This window comes from Haemorhous mexicanus, chromosome 1 (genome assembly GCF_027477595.1).
Source record: "Haemorhous mexicanus isolate bHaeMex1 chromosome 1, bHaeMex1.pri, whole genome shotgun sequence".
Classification (NCBI taxonomy): Eukaryota; Metazoa; Chordata; class Aves; order Passeriformes; family Fringillidae; genus Haemorhous; species Haemorhous mexicanus.
In genome coordinates, this window is record NC_082341.1 from 27,161,234 (window position 1) to 27,178,553 (window position 17,320).

The 17,320-nt window shown below is 33.6% G+C and overlaps 1 protein-coding gene across 3 annotated transcripts in view; it reads left to right on the forward strand.

Moving 5' to 3' along the window:
* The window catches only part of PHF14 (PHD finger protein 14), a 160,888-nt gene that overhangs the window by 64,764 nt on the left and 78,804 nt on the right, over positions 1 to 17,320 (forward strand). For all 3 annotated transcript variants that reach the window (XM_059843854.1, XM_059843863.1, XM_059843874.1), the window contains exons 15-16: positions 2,944 to 2,994; positions 3,152 to 3,273. In XM_059843854.1, the coding sequence (XP_059699837.1) occupies positions 2,944 to 2,994; positions 3,152 to 3,273 (173 nt within the window). The remainder of the gene's footprint in view (positions 1 to 2,943; positions 2,995 to 3,151; positions 3,274 to 17,320) is intronic.

The following is a 17,320-nucleotide window of genomic DNA, read 5'->3' on the forward strand; positions in this document are numbered from 1 at the left end:
AAATCCTTAATTGAAGGTATATCTGTAGTATTGAATTGCCAGGTATTTTGATTTTAAAAAAATCACTGTCTTTATGGACATCTTTTGCTGTATTAACGACACAAGTTTTGAATATGAACAACTTTATCTCAGTTGTAATATATGCCATTTAATAGCAAAGTTCCTTTAGCTGCTTTTAAGTAATAAATCTTACATTGTTTATGGCAAGTACATGCAGTGCTAATATTTTATGTTTATAATCTCTGATGTTTTCATTCTGAGCCTGCTAATGACAGAAGTTATTAAAAACAATTTAAAACAGTACTTTGAGGCAAACAGCAATGAATAATACTGAATAAAGAAATCCAGATTTACATGATTCTTTCCTGCTGACCTGTAAGTTAACTTTACTGACAACATATGTAAAATTACAAATGTCAAATTACTGGAGGGCTGTTGCTGCAAATCAAAGAATATTCAATTTTCAGTTGTTAATTTGATCCTATTTTTCATGTCGAATGCTGGCAATAGTAAAATGATCTGAGCAGAAGCATTGAAAATATGTTTAACTGTGGAGGTTCATTTGGGAAAAAAAGTATAAAATTGCTGTTTTAAAAGCATAGAAAATATCCTACAAATATGTGTACTAAGATGTTGATTTTATTGTTTGTTTCCTAGTGATTGTTGAACAAACTCAAGTATGTTTGAAGGTATAGAAAACTAATGAAAGCATAATGAAAATATAATTTAATTTGACATTCCTTCTCATATGTATCATGCATTATATAGCAAACAGGTGAAAACCAACATTTTCTTGGCAAAAGTGGCTAAATTAATTATAAACCTTATGTCTTCATTTTGCTGAAGTTTAAATATGTTTCATTATTCCTTAAAATTGGGTTATTAACTTGTAATACCTTCTATTTAGAGTCAAAAGTAATGTGATTATTACCTAGATTTCCAAATTATGTGTAAGTTTTCAAGATAGCATTACACTGATGGTACAAGGCATGCACTCTGTCTCTTGCTGCTTAAACATGAAGAGTGAGGACCCTAATACTGCCTTCATTGGCATACACCATTAAACCTACTTCTTTATAATCTTTACACAGCTGCATTCAGGAGGGCCTCCATAGCTTAGAATTGTCCAAGTTTGTAAATGTTCTTAGGACTAATTCCAGAGGCTGGAAGTAGTAGAATTGGCAGTTAGTGTGCTGGTGTCAGATCAAACTCCTTTTTTGTCCAGTTTTAATTTGCAGTGAGTGACCTTGAATTGTGTAACATAGTTGACACATAGCCTACATTACATTAATAACTCCAATATTACATTGATAAATTCAGTTTTGTATAGTACATAATTTTTTCCAAATTTTGGCATTACTGTGTGGCTTGTGGAATGTAGAACAACTCAATTAGTAAATGTATAGTAAATATTGATACGTATTAAATAGATCAGGTTTACTTTTTTTATAAATCACCCTTAGGGAAATGTGAAAGAGAATCCTCATAATAATTAAAGTATTCTAAAGAGCCATGAAATAGACTAGCATTTTCCATTCCACTACATTCATTGCTACTACGGTGTTAAATCTTGTCTAAAAATCTTCCTAAATAGAATGTTATACAGTACAGAGATCAAAATCAGCAGAATTATAAAGGTATAGATGTGTTGAAGTGGCAGGTTTATTTGCAGTGTAGCAGTATTTAAATTTGTAAAACAGTTTAAAATAGAGGACTGTCTTTAATTTGAAGCTAGTATAAATCACCCTCAAAGAGGACCCAAACTGGAGAAGCATTATACTGTTAGCTTCTTTGGAATTGAATTTATGATTTAGAAGCTTGTACTTCTAAACTGGTCTAAGATTCTTTTGAAGAGCTGTTTTTTATTTTTTCTGAAGTGAACACCAGCTGCTTCAGAAAAAGTTTTAAAAAGCCATAAAGTAGGCAGCACTTTTCTTTATCATATGATGAATTGTTTCCTAATATGGTGATTTTTTTTTCCCATAAAAACAAGAATTTTCATGGTTTTTTATGTATTTATGTTATTTGTGTCTGTGTGTCAGACATTTTGGGTTACTGGAATAGTCTTTGATATTTCTTATTTCCTTCCATATCCCTTCTAGTATAGTTTCCTTTTTATACAAGAAGGAAAGAGTGATATTTTCAGCTTGTGGCAGTTACATAGCACAGGCAGGTTAATAATGCTGTTGTTTCAAAGATAAAATGTAGTGACTGAACCTGAACTCATGCAAGTTGTATGTAGTAACAGTAAAAGGTGCTTGTAAACCTTTGGTGCTCACTGATACAGTCCATGGATACCCCTTGTTCTCCACACTGTTGGTATTTATACCTTTTTTGGCCAACTGCAATACTGAAAAAATTTCTAGTTCTTGTGCAGAATCATCAGAAACAGTGTACCAGTCATATGTTGGTATATGCTACAGCTTTATCAGCATTTGCCATATACCCATTATACTAAGCTTCAGTTTGAAAGTGTTAATTCTTGTTACTCCTCAAAATCTGTAAGGTATTTTGCATTCCTGTTTTGGTATAGTTCTTTAATTTGTGTTTTTTTGTTAATCTTATCACCTAGCTTACAAGTAGAGCACATTTTAGTGCTCAATGAGTGATTTTAATACATTGTTCATATCAATTTTCAAATTACTAGTTTTGGGAAGTTTGTGCAGAATCTGTAAGACATTTGGAATTCTAGTGGCAGTCTTTTTAAAAATAAGACTTGGCATACTCAAGTGTTTATATTTACTTTTTGGGTTGTTCTATAGATGTATAGTCAAAATGTGAAGCTATTGTCCTAAAACTGATCAGCGTAGTTGTCTGGCAGTGGTTCTGTAGCTAATGCTTTAAATTATTTCCTGTGATATGTTTTTTGTTGTTAGGAATAATAGATAAATAGCAAAAACATTCTGTTACCTAACACTGAATTTTAAATATATTCTCTTCTAGAGAACTAGAGGACGAAAACGAAGCTTTGTGCCTGAAGAAGAAAAACCTGAGGTTGGAATATAGTGCTTTGTTTGTTTGTTTTTTTAACAGTTTCACAAAAAATTAAACTTTTGGCTGAAGTGTTACTTTCCAAGCCATAATTGAAAATATTTGCTTTCCTTCCCTTCTTTCCCCCCCCTTCCTTTCTTTTTGCCTTCTGCTGTGACAGGAACGTATTCCCAGAGAAAGAAGGCAACGACAGTCTGTGCTGCAAAAGAAGCCCAAGTCAGAGGATTTAAGGACTGAGTGTGCTACCTGCAAAGGCACTGGAGACAATGAAAATCTAGTCAGGTAGGTTTGACTCTGACCTTATGAGGAGTAAAGTCCCATCTTTAGCACTTTGTCGTGATTAAAATGAAGAAAATGTACCTTTTGAAAACACAATAAATTTCCTTCCCTTATTTAGGAGTAACATTTCATCAGAAATACTGACTTGATTCACTTATTGATCTGCCAAAAACATTTATATTTTAAATAACTAAGATAATCTGGTTTTCCAACACAGGAGAATTAATTTGCTTTCATCAGGGTGAATTGTCAATGTTTTAGAGCAGGTCAGAAAGATAAACCAACATTTTAATGATATTAAAGCTACATGAGCATCCTAAAAGTAATTAAATTAAAATAATTAAAAAATTTATAAGCTGAAATATGGGTTGTGAAGAATTTATGTTTTTAAAAAGGTATTAATGCTACCTCCATTAATGCAGATCATGAAAGGGTTTGATAATCATGTTTCTTATCTGAAACAGAAATGAAAAAAGACCATTGAATGATGTTTTAGTAGGTGCAGAAATCTAATTAAAGTATAGAATAGCTGCTATTAAATAGCTACCATTGACCACAACTTCTGCAGATTTTTTATAGCTCACATTGTAGTATCTTTGCAAAGCTGTAAAAGCTGTTCACAATTCTTGAAAGAAGAATCATGGACCTTATCAATCAGAAAGTGGGTTTTAAGTGCATCTACAGAGATTTCATTAAGATGATCTTATAAGTTCAGATTTTAGAAAGTGTGTTGTACTTAGGTATGTATGTTTCAATGAGATTTTTCTAGACAAGTTCTTCTCTTTAGGTCAGATATAATTGTTGCTTTTAAGTGGAAGGAGTACTTCAAAATAAGTATTTTTGTTTATTTCTGGGAGTCAGAATTATGAGAAAGGTCAGAGTCACTGATGATGTAGGCAAGCAGCACATAGCTGTATAATCAGGTTGTGTCACAGGTACAGATGCCTTGTACATACTCAGAATAGCTGGTTTTAGTATCAACCACAGCATATGATTTACCATAGCAGTTGATAAAATTCCAAGGTTGTGTGCCAGAGTGTATTTGTATTTCCAAATTGGAGGCAGAGTGCCTGTGTACAAGCTCATCAGTAACTGTGACTCTCATATATAGACAAGCCACTGCTGCTGGGTAATCTTAGATCCTGCTCAGAGCCAGACTGTGAAACAGAGGGGGGTGTTACAGGGATTGCTCATGCAGTTCTACTGATGAGGACTGGTGGCAGCAGGTTTTTATCTGCCCATGACAAGATAAAGGGCTTTCTTAAGCCCTTAGTTTACAAGAAATAAAAGATACAGGAAGACTGTTTTTTTGTGAGAATGAATCCTGGTAAAACATGTGCTGTGTTTTACTGTGAAAAAGGCAGTGAATTAAGTTTTTTTCTTCAGGCTTTTTTTTTAGAAATGTAAAAACACCACACTGGAAGACATAAATGATAAGATGAGAAAATAGCATGAGGAGCTGTGTGTTTGAGTTGCGATTAAAAAATAATGATAGAAAGTTCTGTTATGTTTTGTTTGCTAGGGGAAAAGATTTTAGGAGTAATTTAGATGGGCCAGAAATAAACATATTACATACCAAAACCCAACAGGTTCTCTTAAAAATCACCCTCATAATTAGGCCAAGAAATGGCCTAATTACTAAGTACTGAGCAGTACTCCTGCATAGGAGAAGGACATGTTCTAATCCTTTGTTCATAATTCTCTGAAAAATACTTCCTTAAATCTTATTTTCTCTATTAATTTTTGAAGATTTAAATTTAAAACTTGCTTTTCTTCAGATAATTCCTATAAATCACTTCAATTTTGTCCAGTTTAGGCTACCTCTGCTTCTAAAGAGCTGTGGAGGCTTACTTCTGATAATTACGAAGTTATCTTAACTCTGCAGTCTAAGATGTAGGGGAGTGACCCACAGAGTGTTGCTATGTCAGAGAAAGTTTTCAGAAGCTTCTTTTCTATTGCATTGTCACAAAATGATATGAGTGATGCTCTGCCTGCTCTGGTGCTTTTTCCTCCCTGTTCCATCATGCAGGACTCCTTTGTGGTGGTAGAAATAGTGTTTTAAATACAAGGTTATAGGACTCCTTGCAAGCAAGAAATGTAAAGGAGGGAAAACAAAGTATTTTTTCAATATCTGTTTGTTTGGCACTATCTGTTAGTAAAGCCCAAAATTTCTTAGACCTTTATTATTATCTTTGGTCTAAACTAAAATGATTTGATTTAATTTTCCCTCTTTCTAACCCACCTGTAGCTAAGGAAAGGGGGTTTGTGGTTATGTTATATAAGAGATTTTTCTGAATATAAAAGTTCATCACTAAGTTAAGCAGAAGTATGCAACTGGTGAAACTGCAGATTTAGGGAATACTCTTGAAGAGCCTTCTGTCTTTTTCTGCTGTCTGTTAACACAAACAGGGCTGGTGTTTTGATACTTGGACAATCTGCTTTTAAAAATTTTAGGTTCTTCTAAAGTTTATTTGGCCCTCCTCACTCCAGAGCTGCTGTCTGAGTAAGGACTAGAGGAAGATAAGGGATTTTTTCATATTTCAAATAATGCAGCAGAAATTTATAATTTATAATAATAATTTATTTAGCAATGAATCTGGGGCAAAACATATAATCTAACTAGTTCTTTCTGTATGACTTTGGGAATTTTTTGTAGTCACAATTTCAGGTGCTTCTGGGTAGCATTGGATGGTTAAGGGATTATTTGCTATATGTTCTGTGGCTTGACTTAACCTGTTGTTCATATGGTTTAAAACCAGTAAATAACTATGGAAGGATTTATCCTTAAAAAGTGCATTTCATTCTGATGAATAGTAATGCTTTACTAACTGACTGAATTATGCCTTAGTGACTATAATGATAAAAATTGGGGTATCTTTAATTATAAGCTTTTGTTTAAAACTTACTGACCTGTTGCTTTTATTTATGTTAATAGTTTAGCATATGTATGTATTATAGACAAGATAGTGCTTATTTAATCAGGGATGTCAGATAGGGTCTTTCAGTACAGTAGCATGCTCTAGAACTGAAAGGTTAGATTTTGTGATTTTGTCAACTAGAAAGGATCAGTCTTGTGATCCTTATGTGATGGTTTTTTGTTTTTTTTTTTTTTAAGAAATTACAGTGAATTTAATTTATAAATTCTTCTATACATGTCTGTGTAAATTCCATTGAACTAAGTAAACCTGCAATTTTTATCTTTTACAAGAATAATTAGTGTCAAGATTTACAGATCTAACAGTGAAAAGTTAATTGAAACCACATACTCAAATGAGGCAAGGTTGAATCTGTAACTGTCATTATAAATAAGTGAGAAAGCTATAGCTGTAATTAGAGGAAAGTGTGGATTTCGAGTATCTTTTTACTCAAATGACCTGTCATTGAGTTTTGAGAGAAAGAGTAGTAAAAGGTGGAGGTTTTAAAATACTTTCTATTTGACACAGATAGGTTTGATATGGGGCAGGCAGGAAGACACAACACTTTTTAAAAGGAGAGAAGAGGTAAATTTTCTGAGAAATTCAGAAAATAATTTTAAAGGTTTTGTTTGGTTTTAGAGCAGACCTCTGCTGTTTATTTTAGAAAGCATATGATGCTTCTATTTTCATTTTGTGACTCTTTTGAAGTCATGTATAGTTTAGACATTTAAAAGGTTTCCTGAGTACTTCATATCAGTCTTGCATTAATTGCTTAGAATGATAGATCTTGCAGAGGAATTGCTCTATTTGTAAGTACCTCCTGGTTTTTTTTTGTTTTTTTTTGTTTTTTTTTGTTTTTTTTTTTTTTTTAATGAGGCTATAATTCACAGATGCAAATCTTTAAAAATAGTTCCCCAGTAGTTCTCTTTAGAATGTCACCATATTTAGTAGAAACATGGATAAAGAAATATCTTTCAGGTGGCTCAATATGTGGTAAGGAAAACCTGCCCTCCATACTGTAGCATTGTACAAATGAAGTGCTTCTAGCACAGTATTACTTTATAATCTGCTTTAGTAAAATGAAAAATTAAGAAGAACTTCAGTAATTTTTAATATTTAGAACAGTTTTTTAAAGAAGAATCCACAAGCTAATTCAGTTTAAAAATTTTCAAGGGAGGACTTCTAAATGATTTCACTTCTAAAGAAGTGACCTCTTCTCAAAAAATAGTCCAGTTTTCAGCTGCTCCTATTGAAAAAAAATTAAATACAGTATTTGTTGTTTGCTTTAAGATATGCTTGAGTGATATTTTGGAATGTAGTGAATTAAATAAAATTGACATCTCAATAGTAGATTTGAGAGAAGCAGAATCATTCTTGTAGGGGCCAAAATCAGGTTAAAGAAATCTCTGAAAAACATTTGATTTCGTCGTCCAACAATTTAGAGCAAGCATATTGTAGAACTTTCTTTTGTGGTTTTGTGTATTGAGTTTTTCTGCTGTGTTATCAGTTAAGTTAGAATTTTCTATTTCGTTTGATTTGCAGTAACTGAGGCAGAATTATGACTGCAGCATTATAGAAAGAGTATAAAAGATGAAGGTCATGTATTTGAAAGAATAGAAAATAGAATTTGTTGAAAACATAGATATGAATGCTGGTTATAAAGTATTCAAAAACATAAATCTGCAAAGCAAATTATCAAGAATGTATGTAGTATTTATTTTTAATGCCTATATTTACTAGGATAAGTAAGAGTACTTATTTTTTCCAGTATACTCTTACTTTTCAAGCAGTCTAATGTGCTGCACACACAGTCACTGTATCAAGGCAGACAGGGAAGGTGAGGAGAAGGAAAAGGGAAAAAAAAAGAAAATGTATGTGCTGTCATATTTACTGAATAGAAAAACTATGGAGGAAAATTAACTATAAGGTTGACTACAGTATGAGTTATCCAATCATACTACAACTGAAAAATCTTTTAAAGGTGTGTGACATCTGTAATTCTGGTGCTATAAATGTATGTATGAAGTTCAGGATGATAATTTATGCTGTATAAAGGGTTGCATGCTTAGCTGCACACAGTGGTCAGCTTTAATTCTGCTTTTGACAGAAAGTGTGTTCTAGACAGTCTGTTTTGAATCCTCTGGAGATCTTCTGTCCAAAAATGTCTCTCACCAGATTTCCTTAATTGTATTTGTCTTGTATAGGTTTATCTTCACATTTTTATTTCTTACATTTCCATGCAAAGAGGCATGCCAAACTTCAAGTTAAGGATTTCTTCCTTATTTGTTCAGCTGTTAGTTTTGAATCTCTTCATGAGCCAAAGTTTATTCCAGAACAAGTGCATTAATTATTCATGACTTTAAATGCACTGCAACAAAAGTCACAGTCCATCATAGTGATTGAAAGCCTATTATTTACAGCAGAAGTTCAAGACCACTAATGTAGGGATTAATCACAAGGAACAGGTTAGTTAAGCCACAATTTGCAGCAATCTTATGTGTTACAGAGGATTACAACTGCATTATCTTATTGGAATGAACTAAGGGAATGAAAGAAAATTTAACATTCAGTTGTATAGTTTATTTCTGCTATATAATTTACTGGGATTATTTCTGTGAGTTAACTTTTCTACTTGCTTGAGTTACCTATTAGATAATTTTTTTGCAAAATTTGTCATTGTTTTGCCTTCTGAAAAGTGTTTCTTTTTTATTCTAGATAGCAGGATAGTACATACAATGACAAATGTGCATTTTCTTCACAGAGAACTTTATTCAAACTGAATTTGCATTGGGTTGTACTTTCCATAAATTCATATGCTAGGGCAGACATTAAAAAAAAACCCTATAGACATTGTGAAGCTCTCTTGCCAAGTGCCTACAAGTCAGGCATAGGTCTGGTACTAAAACTTGCACTGCTGTCATTCAGGGCTTCTCTGGAAGCAGACTGCTGGGTGCATTTGAATTTGGGCAGTTCAGCTGCCTGAAGCTGCTCATGCCTGGAACATTTGCAAAAAGTACATGGCAGACCCTTGGGTTTTCTGTTGATTAGGCATCAGTCTATTTGCCTGGTACCTGCTGGATTTCTTTAGTATGCTTGTCTGATATTTTTCTGAAATGAGACAGCAAAATCTGAATTGAAGCCCAGGTTACTATTTTCCCTTGATTGTTTTGCTGCTTAACTCTTAGGGAAATTTAAACCATCTAAAGAATAGAAGCTCGGGTCTTAGGTTATTGATTATCTATTGGTTTTTGATTTATATTCTATCTCTGGTTTGTTTCTTGATGCTGGCCTGCCATGCTTTCTGATCAAATGCAGGTACAGCAAAGTCTGTAAAATTAGAAAGTGATTCCCCCTGCACACTCTACAATACGTGGTTTGTTTTTTTTTTTTTTTTTTTGGGGGGGGTTATTTAATGACATTTCCCTGTTAATTCCCTGGGAAGAATAGAGGAAGAATGGATATTTGTCTCTCTTCAGTGTTAGGAAAGTTCTAAAACCCTGTTGGAGCATTATTGTGATATTTGATGAGGTTTGTTGGTGTTCCTCTTAGAAGTGAATAGGAGAGAGCAGTGTGAGCATTCCCCAATGGTTTTTCTTCCCATTTTTTTCTGGGCTGTTTACTGATCTGTCAATCAAACCTTCTTGCAGTTCATACTGGCCTTTAGTCTGTTGAAACTTAGTGAACAGTAGAAGTTTATACTCTTCAGGTATGTGTAATTGTCCAAAATTCTTAGTATTGATATTGGAAATATGTTGATCCAGAAAGCGTCTGTACCAGTGTCATGAGCTTCAGAAATATGCAACAAGATAACTACTTTTAAATAAGATCTTTCTACAGGTTTACTTTGTTTTCCACTAACAAAGAGTATTTTACCATTTTTTCATTATTGAACTTTTAATATATGGTTATCCTTTTTTTCCCTTCAGTTACAGCTGCTTGATCAAGTCTTTACTGCAATCATGGGTTTGTAAATTACAGCTTGAAACTATATTTTGCAGTTGTAATCTGTTCCCCAGACAGTCATGTATCTCAAGATTAAATTTATTATTTTTCTGCTTGCCCTAGGAAATATATGTAGCAGAGACCTTTGCTCCTTTTTTGTATACTAGGATTTATAATAATTTATACAATGAAAAAATACAATATAGAGGTTCTTAGCTATAAGTAATGAGTGACCTCTTTAGATGAAGCAGTCACTGAATGAGGTGTTTTTTTGGAAGATTAAAATTATTTCATTAAACAAGATGCATATTTTGAAATTGCAGTTTGTGATGGAAAGGGGAAACTCATGACATATCAAATTATTCCCCAGTCTGGTTACCAGTAATAGGTTATGACTGCAAAAATATCTACCTGGATGGGGTCAGCAGCTTCTTTTTTTTGTGAGCATTCTTATGATTTTTTTTGTTACCTCAAACTGCATCAAATATTTCAATTTTGTTGGCATTTGAATGTGTCACTTACTCTTTCATTCTGGCCAACCTGTTTCAGTCACTTTCAGTGCAGTGAGGTTATCACATCAGAATATTTCATAGTGCAGCATACTCAAAAAGCAAATGACAAATTCATCACCAATTCAGTTGTTTTGCATTGTTAAACTGAGCCATTGCTGCAGAAGCCACAAGACTGAAATTTATAGTTAGGGAATTTATGACATGAGAATTTTCATGTCCAGGTAATAAAATGATGTGGTAGAAGACCATGGCAGGAGACAATAACCATTTATATGCTGTGTTACAGCAGCAGTTTTGTGTTGTCACAATTAGTGTCAAGTGAGCATCTGTGCAGTCAGTTTTCTGAATTAAATATCTCTTCACAGGATGGTCGTGTAAATTATGGGCTATTTGAAAAGGAAATCTTAATATGCAAAAGAATAATGTTTATTGTTCCACATGTGTTTTTACCATTTCTGTTACTGCTGCCCAATACTTCTACAAGTCTTATATCTGTAGTTAGTTACTCTGTGTGGGGTTTTGGTAGTAGGAGACCTGCAGTTTGTGTGCAAAACTTCATCTATGCTATTCAAAATTAATTTTGTTTTGGAACAGTGTGAGGTTGGGGGTTTGTGTATTTTGGGATTTTTTGCTCTACTGAAGAAGCCCTTATGTGAAAAGCATCTAGAGGTACAGTGAGCTTAAGGATATTGAGTCACTTTTCTTAGCATTGACCAGAGCTACTCTTCACATTATTAATGTGGCACATAATACCATTATATGGTAGTAATTGCATTAATGGTAATAATTTCATTAATAAATAAATGCAGCACAGTTGCATATAATTTTTGGCTAATTTGGGTGTAAATCAAGAAATTTACATATAGTAGTATTCCCTGAGAGGCTGTAGATAAGCTACATGTATTTGGGATATTATTGTTGCTTTTAGCTTAAGTGTGCTATAGGCTGCGGTATTGTGAAGCTTCTTACTGGAGAATATCCTTTTAAACAGTTAAAAAACCTAAAAAGAACAATAAAAAAGCCCATTTAGCCATAAAGCTTCTTCAATGTTAGAATATATTTGGTGAACATTGTTTTTTTGGCAGTATAAATAACAAGAGAAATCCGGTTTAAATATTGAACTTTATTTTGAAATAGCTGAAATCATTTCCATGTAATAGCATCTAAATAGATAATTTGAGAAATGTGACATTAATATCAATCTTCTCATGAAATGTCTGGTTTTTGGGAAAAGGAATAGAATTTTAAGGTTTATTTCCTGTACTTCAACATGATTTTGATGTCCACTAGATTTGGTCTACTTGTCCTACCATAGTTCCCTGCTAGTTGGTCATTGAAGTTACAGATTGAATAATCTAGACTAATGTCTATTACTAAAGTAATACTTTCTCTGTATGCAAATACAGAATTTGGTAAAATAGATATTTTTCATTTCTTTTTCTGCCTTGTTATTAGTTTTGTTCCTTTCTTTTGCATAATTTTTAATTTTTTGTGGATTTTTTCAATTAATTTTTGTTTCTTTTATCTGTGCCATATTCAAGGTTAGATTCAGATTTTGCTTTGCTTTCAATTAGTAAATCTGAATCTCCTTTACAACAGCTGAGACTATTACTGTTACGTACACTTTGTGTCATTCTTATCTCAATTAAATTAAATTTTTGCATCTGATTTGCTTCAAACCATTTAAAATGTCAAAGACAAGATTCTATATTAAGATAGGAATTCAGTATCACTGAATATTCCAGGTAGTACTTCATTACCTTGTAACAATCTCATTCTTCTTGAGATTTTTTTCCTAAACATTTACCCTTGAATAGACTTTTTAAAGTTATTGCCATTTGAATAAATGTTTTTTTAATATTGTCTTGTGGAAATGAGAAACAAACAGTTTAAGAATTTTGCCATGCTTTCTTAACTACAGTTTTAAAGTTACAGATAAATATTTAAGCCTATCACAGATTTCATCTTGAAAGAGGCCTAAAAATTCACTTAGGTCTGAGAAGAAAGGGTGTGGAAAGGATATGCAAGAAAAAAAAGTAAAGCTTATGTTTTCTTCAGGAATATGAAAAAGCTCCTAGTGAAGACTAATATGTTTCTCTTTTTCATATCACTGGTTGTAACAATGCAAAGGTCAAGCGTAAATTAATGTGCAGTGCTTTGATTAACTAGCTGAGTTCATCCCATTCCCTCCTGCTCCTTTCCTTACCCAATTGTCAGTTAAAGTACATCAGTGTTACTGTTCTGCACATGCACTTACTGCTGAGGAACAGGAGCACTAAATCCCTCTAATTCTGACTTGGACAGATCCCTTGGACATCTGATATGATGTTGTATTAGGAAAATAGTAAAGTGTGAGCTGACACTGGAATGTGGTGTGGTAACTGACTTTTACCATTGCACATAAACAAAGTAATTATTCTAAATCATAGCATCACTTTCAGATGGATAACCACTAAAATCACTGCACTGTGGTTTCCTGAAAATGCCACAATCCTTCAACTGCCAAATTAAGCCCAGGGAGAACAACCATCGGTAGTGCCTGCACCGTTATGTAGAAGGATGAGCCATGAACCAAATGAAAAGATGTTCTGGAAGAACAGTAACCTTTCCCATGATGTGCACATTTTCCATTACATTTCTGACACGAAATGCTGTGAAATGATTTAATGTTGACATTTTGTTTTGCTGACTTTTTCCTTTCTTATTAAAAAGAAACAAAAGTTAGGTTAGAAAACTAGTGGAAGGGTGGCCAAGCATTTGAATTCTTATACAGAAATCTCTGCTTTAAAGTCAAAACCAAAAGCCCTCTAAATAGATGTTGTTTCTGACATTGGATTGTACATATTTTGGAGGAAAAGAAATACACTTACCTCCAGCATCAATACTGAGCACCTTGATCTGTAAGGTTAATTTATGTTGCTGCTTTACAGTAATTACATACCAAGTATGCAAATTCAGTAAAGCATCCTTTCAAATTAACAGTCACAGAAATCTTACACATCAGCTAAATAACACAGCACATGCAGTACACTTATTTCTGCTTGTCATTTTTGATGTATATTGCTAGAAGTGATTGTAGAAGGGAGCAGACCATGAGCAGACATACAAAGAAGGGTCAACACTTGTCACTTGGAAAAGGATAAAATTTTATTGAGTGAGGAAACAAAAAGCTGCTCTCCATTCATGCTGTGAAGGAGCTTGCCTGCATCTAAAGTAATACGTGTAAGAATACTTGGACAGAAGAATTACTTGTCTAAAGTGTGGTTCATGCATCCTTTGTCAGCTTTCTATTTCATGTTTCAGAGCTGATGAAAAGCCTTGCTTGTTTCTAGCACAGTATACAATTTTATCTTTGAAAAACACAGCTTTTGCTTTTGTTTTCTTAAGGATGTGTGAAGTTTTCTTGGCACCTCATTTATTTTATCCTTCTCCCATCCAATTTTAATGTGTTGGATGATGGGTTCTTGTCATTGGAAGTTAATCAGTTTCCATAAGGGGGCGTCTGTGTTTATTTTCAGTGACTTTGCAGTCACTGAAAATAAACATAGAATTTTGTATATACAGTAACTTACTTGAAAAGAAAATGTGTATGTTGGAATATATTTGTCACATTATTTAATTGCTGACCAAAAAGGCATGCTGGCTTTTACAAATTCAAAATAGTCTTAACTTCTGGGAAGAGAACCTCAGTTTATTGTAATTTAAATATTTCTAACTAAGAATGAAACACTAGCAAGTAGCTCTCTCCTTTTCCTGAAAACTAGCGTGTACGTTTGGATTTTAAAAGTAGGGCGTGTCTTGGGGAAACTGCATAGCATCTAGTAGCACTTCAGGACTTTATAAAATCTTCAGCATCCTACATATGCTAAACCAGTTTTGAGGAGTTGGTTTTTGTTTTAGAGAGGAAGCTGAAATGGTAGTGATAGCAAAGGTGAAAATGGTACCAATACTAAATAGTTGAAGAATCACTCAGTTTTAGTATGAGAAGTAAAAACAAATATAATTCAGTGATAGTAGCGGACTGATAGTTAAATTATTAAATTCTAAAAAATATTGTTGTAATAAAGACTAAAATAATTGCAAAAATCTTAATGGCAGTAAGCTAAACAATAGAATTTGTTGGCATTTATTTGACCATAATATGTAAACAATAATTTCAGAGCTGTTTTGTGCAAAGGACTATTAAAAATGAAATAGATGTTATGAAATTGTTCTGGCAGCCTCTAGCTGTTTGCTAACAATTTAATACAGCAATAAAAGCTAGCAGTAGCAGCACCAAAATTGCATAGCAGAAACTTGATTATAATTTGGTAAGAAAATATTGTATGGATTAAAGTGCTCACTTCAGTGTAAACTGTGGCCAGAGTTTATCCTTGGATTTAAAAATCTCATAAATTTGAATAGCTTTTTAAAGTGTTCTTGTTAGTAAAAGTCAGAGACAAATTATGCCTTGTGCTGAGGTTGCTGCCTAGGGAAATAGAGGAGAGGAGTTAAATCTTTTATTCTATAAGTATGCCTGTATTAAGCCTTCCCAGGACTCAAGATGGAAGTCTCTTTGGACCTTGCAATGTAGACTTCTTAGTTAGGCATTCCCATCTCTGTTCAGTGTTCCATGTGAATAAAACATAACAGCTCATGGGTGAGACTCATGCCTGCATTTTTGCATCTAACTGAAAGCATGCTCATTACCACAACCAAGTGTGAGACTTGTCTCAGACTTGACCCAGACTTGTGGTTTATGCCTGGAGAAAGGCAAATTAAAGAAACAAAAAATTCCATCTCTAAACTCTTTCTTTATGAAATTGTGAGGTCCATTGTAATTGTGAATTTGATTCTCATTTCCTTTGTAGGGCTGTTTCTGAGGGAGCAGAATCTGTATGCATTTCTGAATTGTCTGTCCTTTAACTTGTACAGAAACTCTGACTACCCAAGGAGATCTGTGGAAGAATTTTCTGGAAGTGGAATATGTTTTATAAGTGCTTATTGAACTTTACACTAAGTAGATGGAATAGAATATTCTCTCTGCTGGTTTAATTGGCAGGACTCTGTGCAAGTCCGTGGAAATTTTTACTTGAGAACCTCAACTGGTTTTAAGACCAGTTAAATTATATTTCTATTTAAATTATTTGTATTTCTTAAAGTATTTTGAGAAAAATGGGAAAATATAGAAATGCTGCCCAAGACAGAGCTTCTGGGAAACTGAGAAAATGAAATAAGACAAAAGAAGGGCAGAGAGTAAATGAGTAATGAATGGAGGAGAAACGAGTTTTCAAATTCTGTAAACCTTGAAGTTGTGAACAAAGATCTGAAAATTAAAAAATTTCACATGAAAGCTAGAAGAGATCCAGTCTAGACCCTGCTGGGGGCAGCTTCCTGCAGTGCATATTCTGTGTTAACATTTCATGATGCAGGAATTGAGAAAAGGAAAAGTTAAGTTACTTGAGAACGGTACAAAATGGGACAAAAAAGATCAGGCCTGAAAAAGAGCAGTTGGTTTTTGTGCATGTTCAGAAAGCAAAACAAACAGCATTCAGTAGCAGCATAAGAAATAGTGATAAGGATAACCCTATTTGGTGAGCTGTTTACTTCAGGATTCAAGACCATTTCTGAATAAATCACAGGAGGAGAAAGGAAGTTCTAGATTTTTTTCCCTTGATGAATCATGTAACTGCCACAGTGTATGTGAGTTTGTGGAAGGATGTTTAAAAACTCACTTGAGGAAAAAGTACTTAAAATGTCCTCTTTTGAAAGAAAATGTAATATCTGTTAAGAAATTAAGGTTGCTTGAGTAAAATCAGTAATGCTAGCTTTAGTAGTTTTATTGAGTGATGAGTACAGTAATATTTATTTGAAGTTTCTCTACATTTCGGAGAGAATGTGCAACTATGGGTATGTAAAAACTGCAAAAGCAGCAGTTTAATGTCTGAAAATGCAGAGCAGATGAAAAGAGGAAAAATAAAAGTGCTACTTTGTCATAGTAAAAATTGTTTAAATTTACATAAAAGAGGCCTGTCTGCTAGTATCTACTGACAGTTCTTTTAATAACACTTGCTGTGAGAAAGAGATAAGAAAACCAGTGGGCTTTTAAAACTCTAGTGGTAATCATAGTTTTTCTCATTAAAGAACAGTAAGTAAACTGCAGGACTTTAATTTTTTTAAAATTTGAAAGGTTTTTTAAATAACTTCTGCTTTTATTTAAAACAGAGTCACAGAATGCTTGAGATTGGAAAAGACCTCTGGAACTGGTCTAGTCCGAGCCCCCTAAATCAAAACAAGTCAGATAACAGGTTACTCAGGGCAGTGTCTGAGTTGGGTTTTGAATATCTCCAAGGATGGAGTCTCTACAGCCTCTCTGGACAGCTTATTCTGTTGCTTGTTCCTCCTCAGAGTGGGGAAAAAAAAAAAAAAGAATTATATTTAGCAGTCTCCTTTATTTCAGTTTTTGCCTCTTGTCTCTTGCCCTTTCACTGGGCACCACTGAGAAGTCTGGCTCTCTTTCTTTCCCCTAACAGGTATTTACACACTGAGAAGATTCTTGCTGAGCCTTCTCTTCTCCAGACTAAATCATTTCCAGCCTTAGCCTATTCTTGTGTGACAGTTACTCCAGCCAGTCATCTTCATAGTGCCTTTTTTGGACTTAGTCCAGTAACTCCATTATGTTTTTTGTACATGGGACCCCAA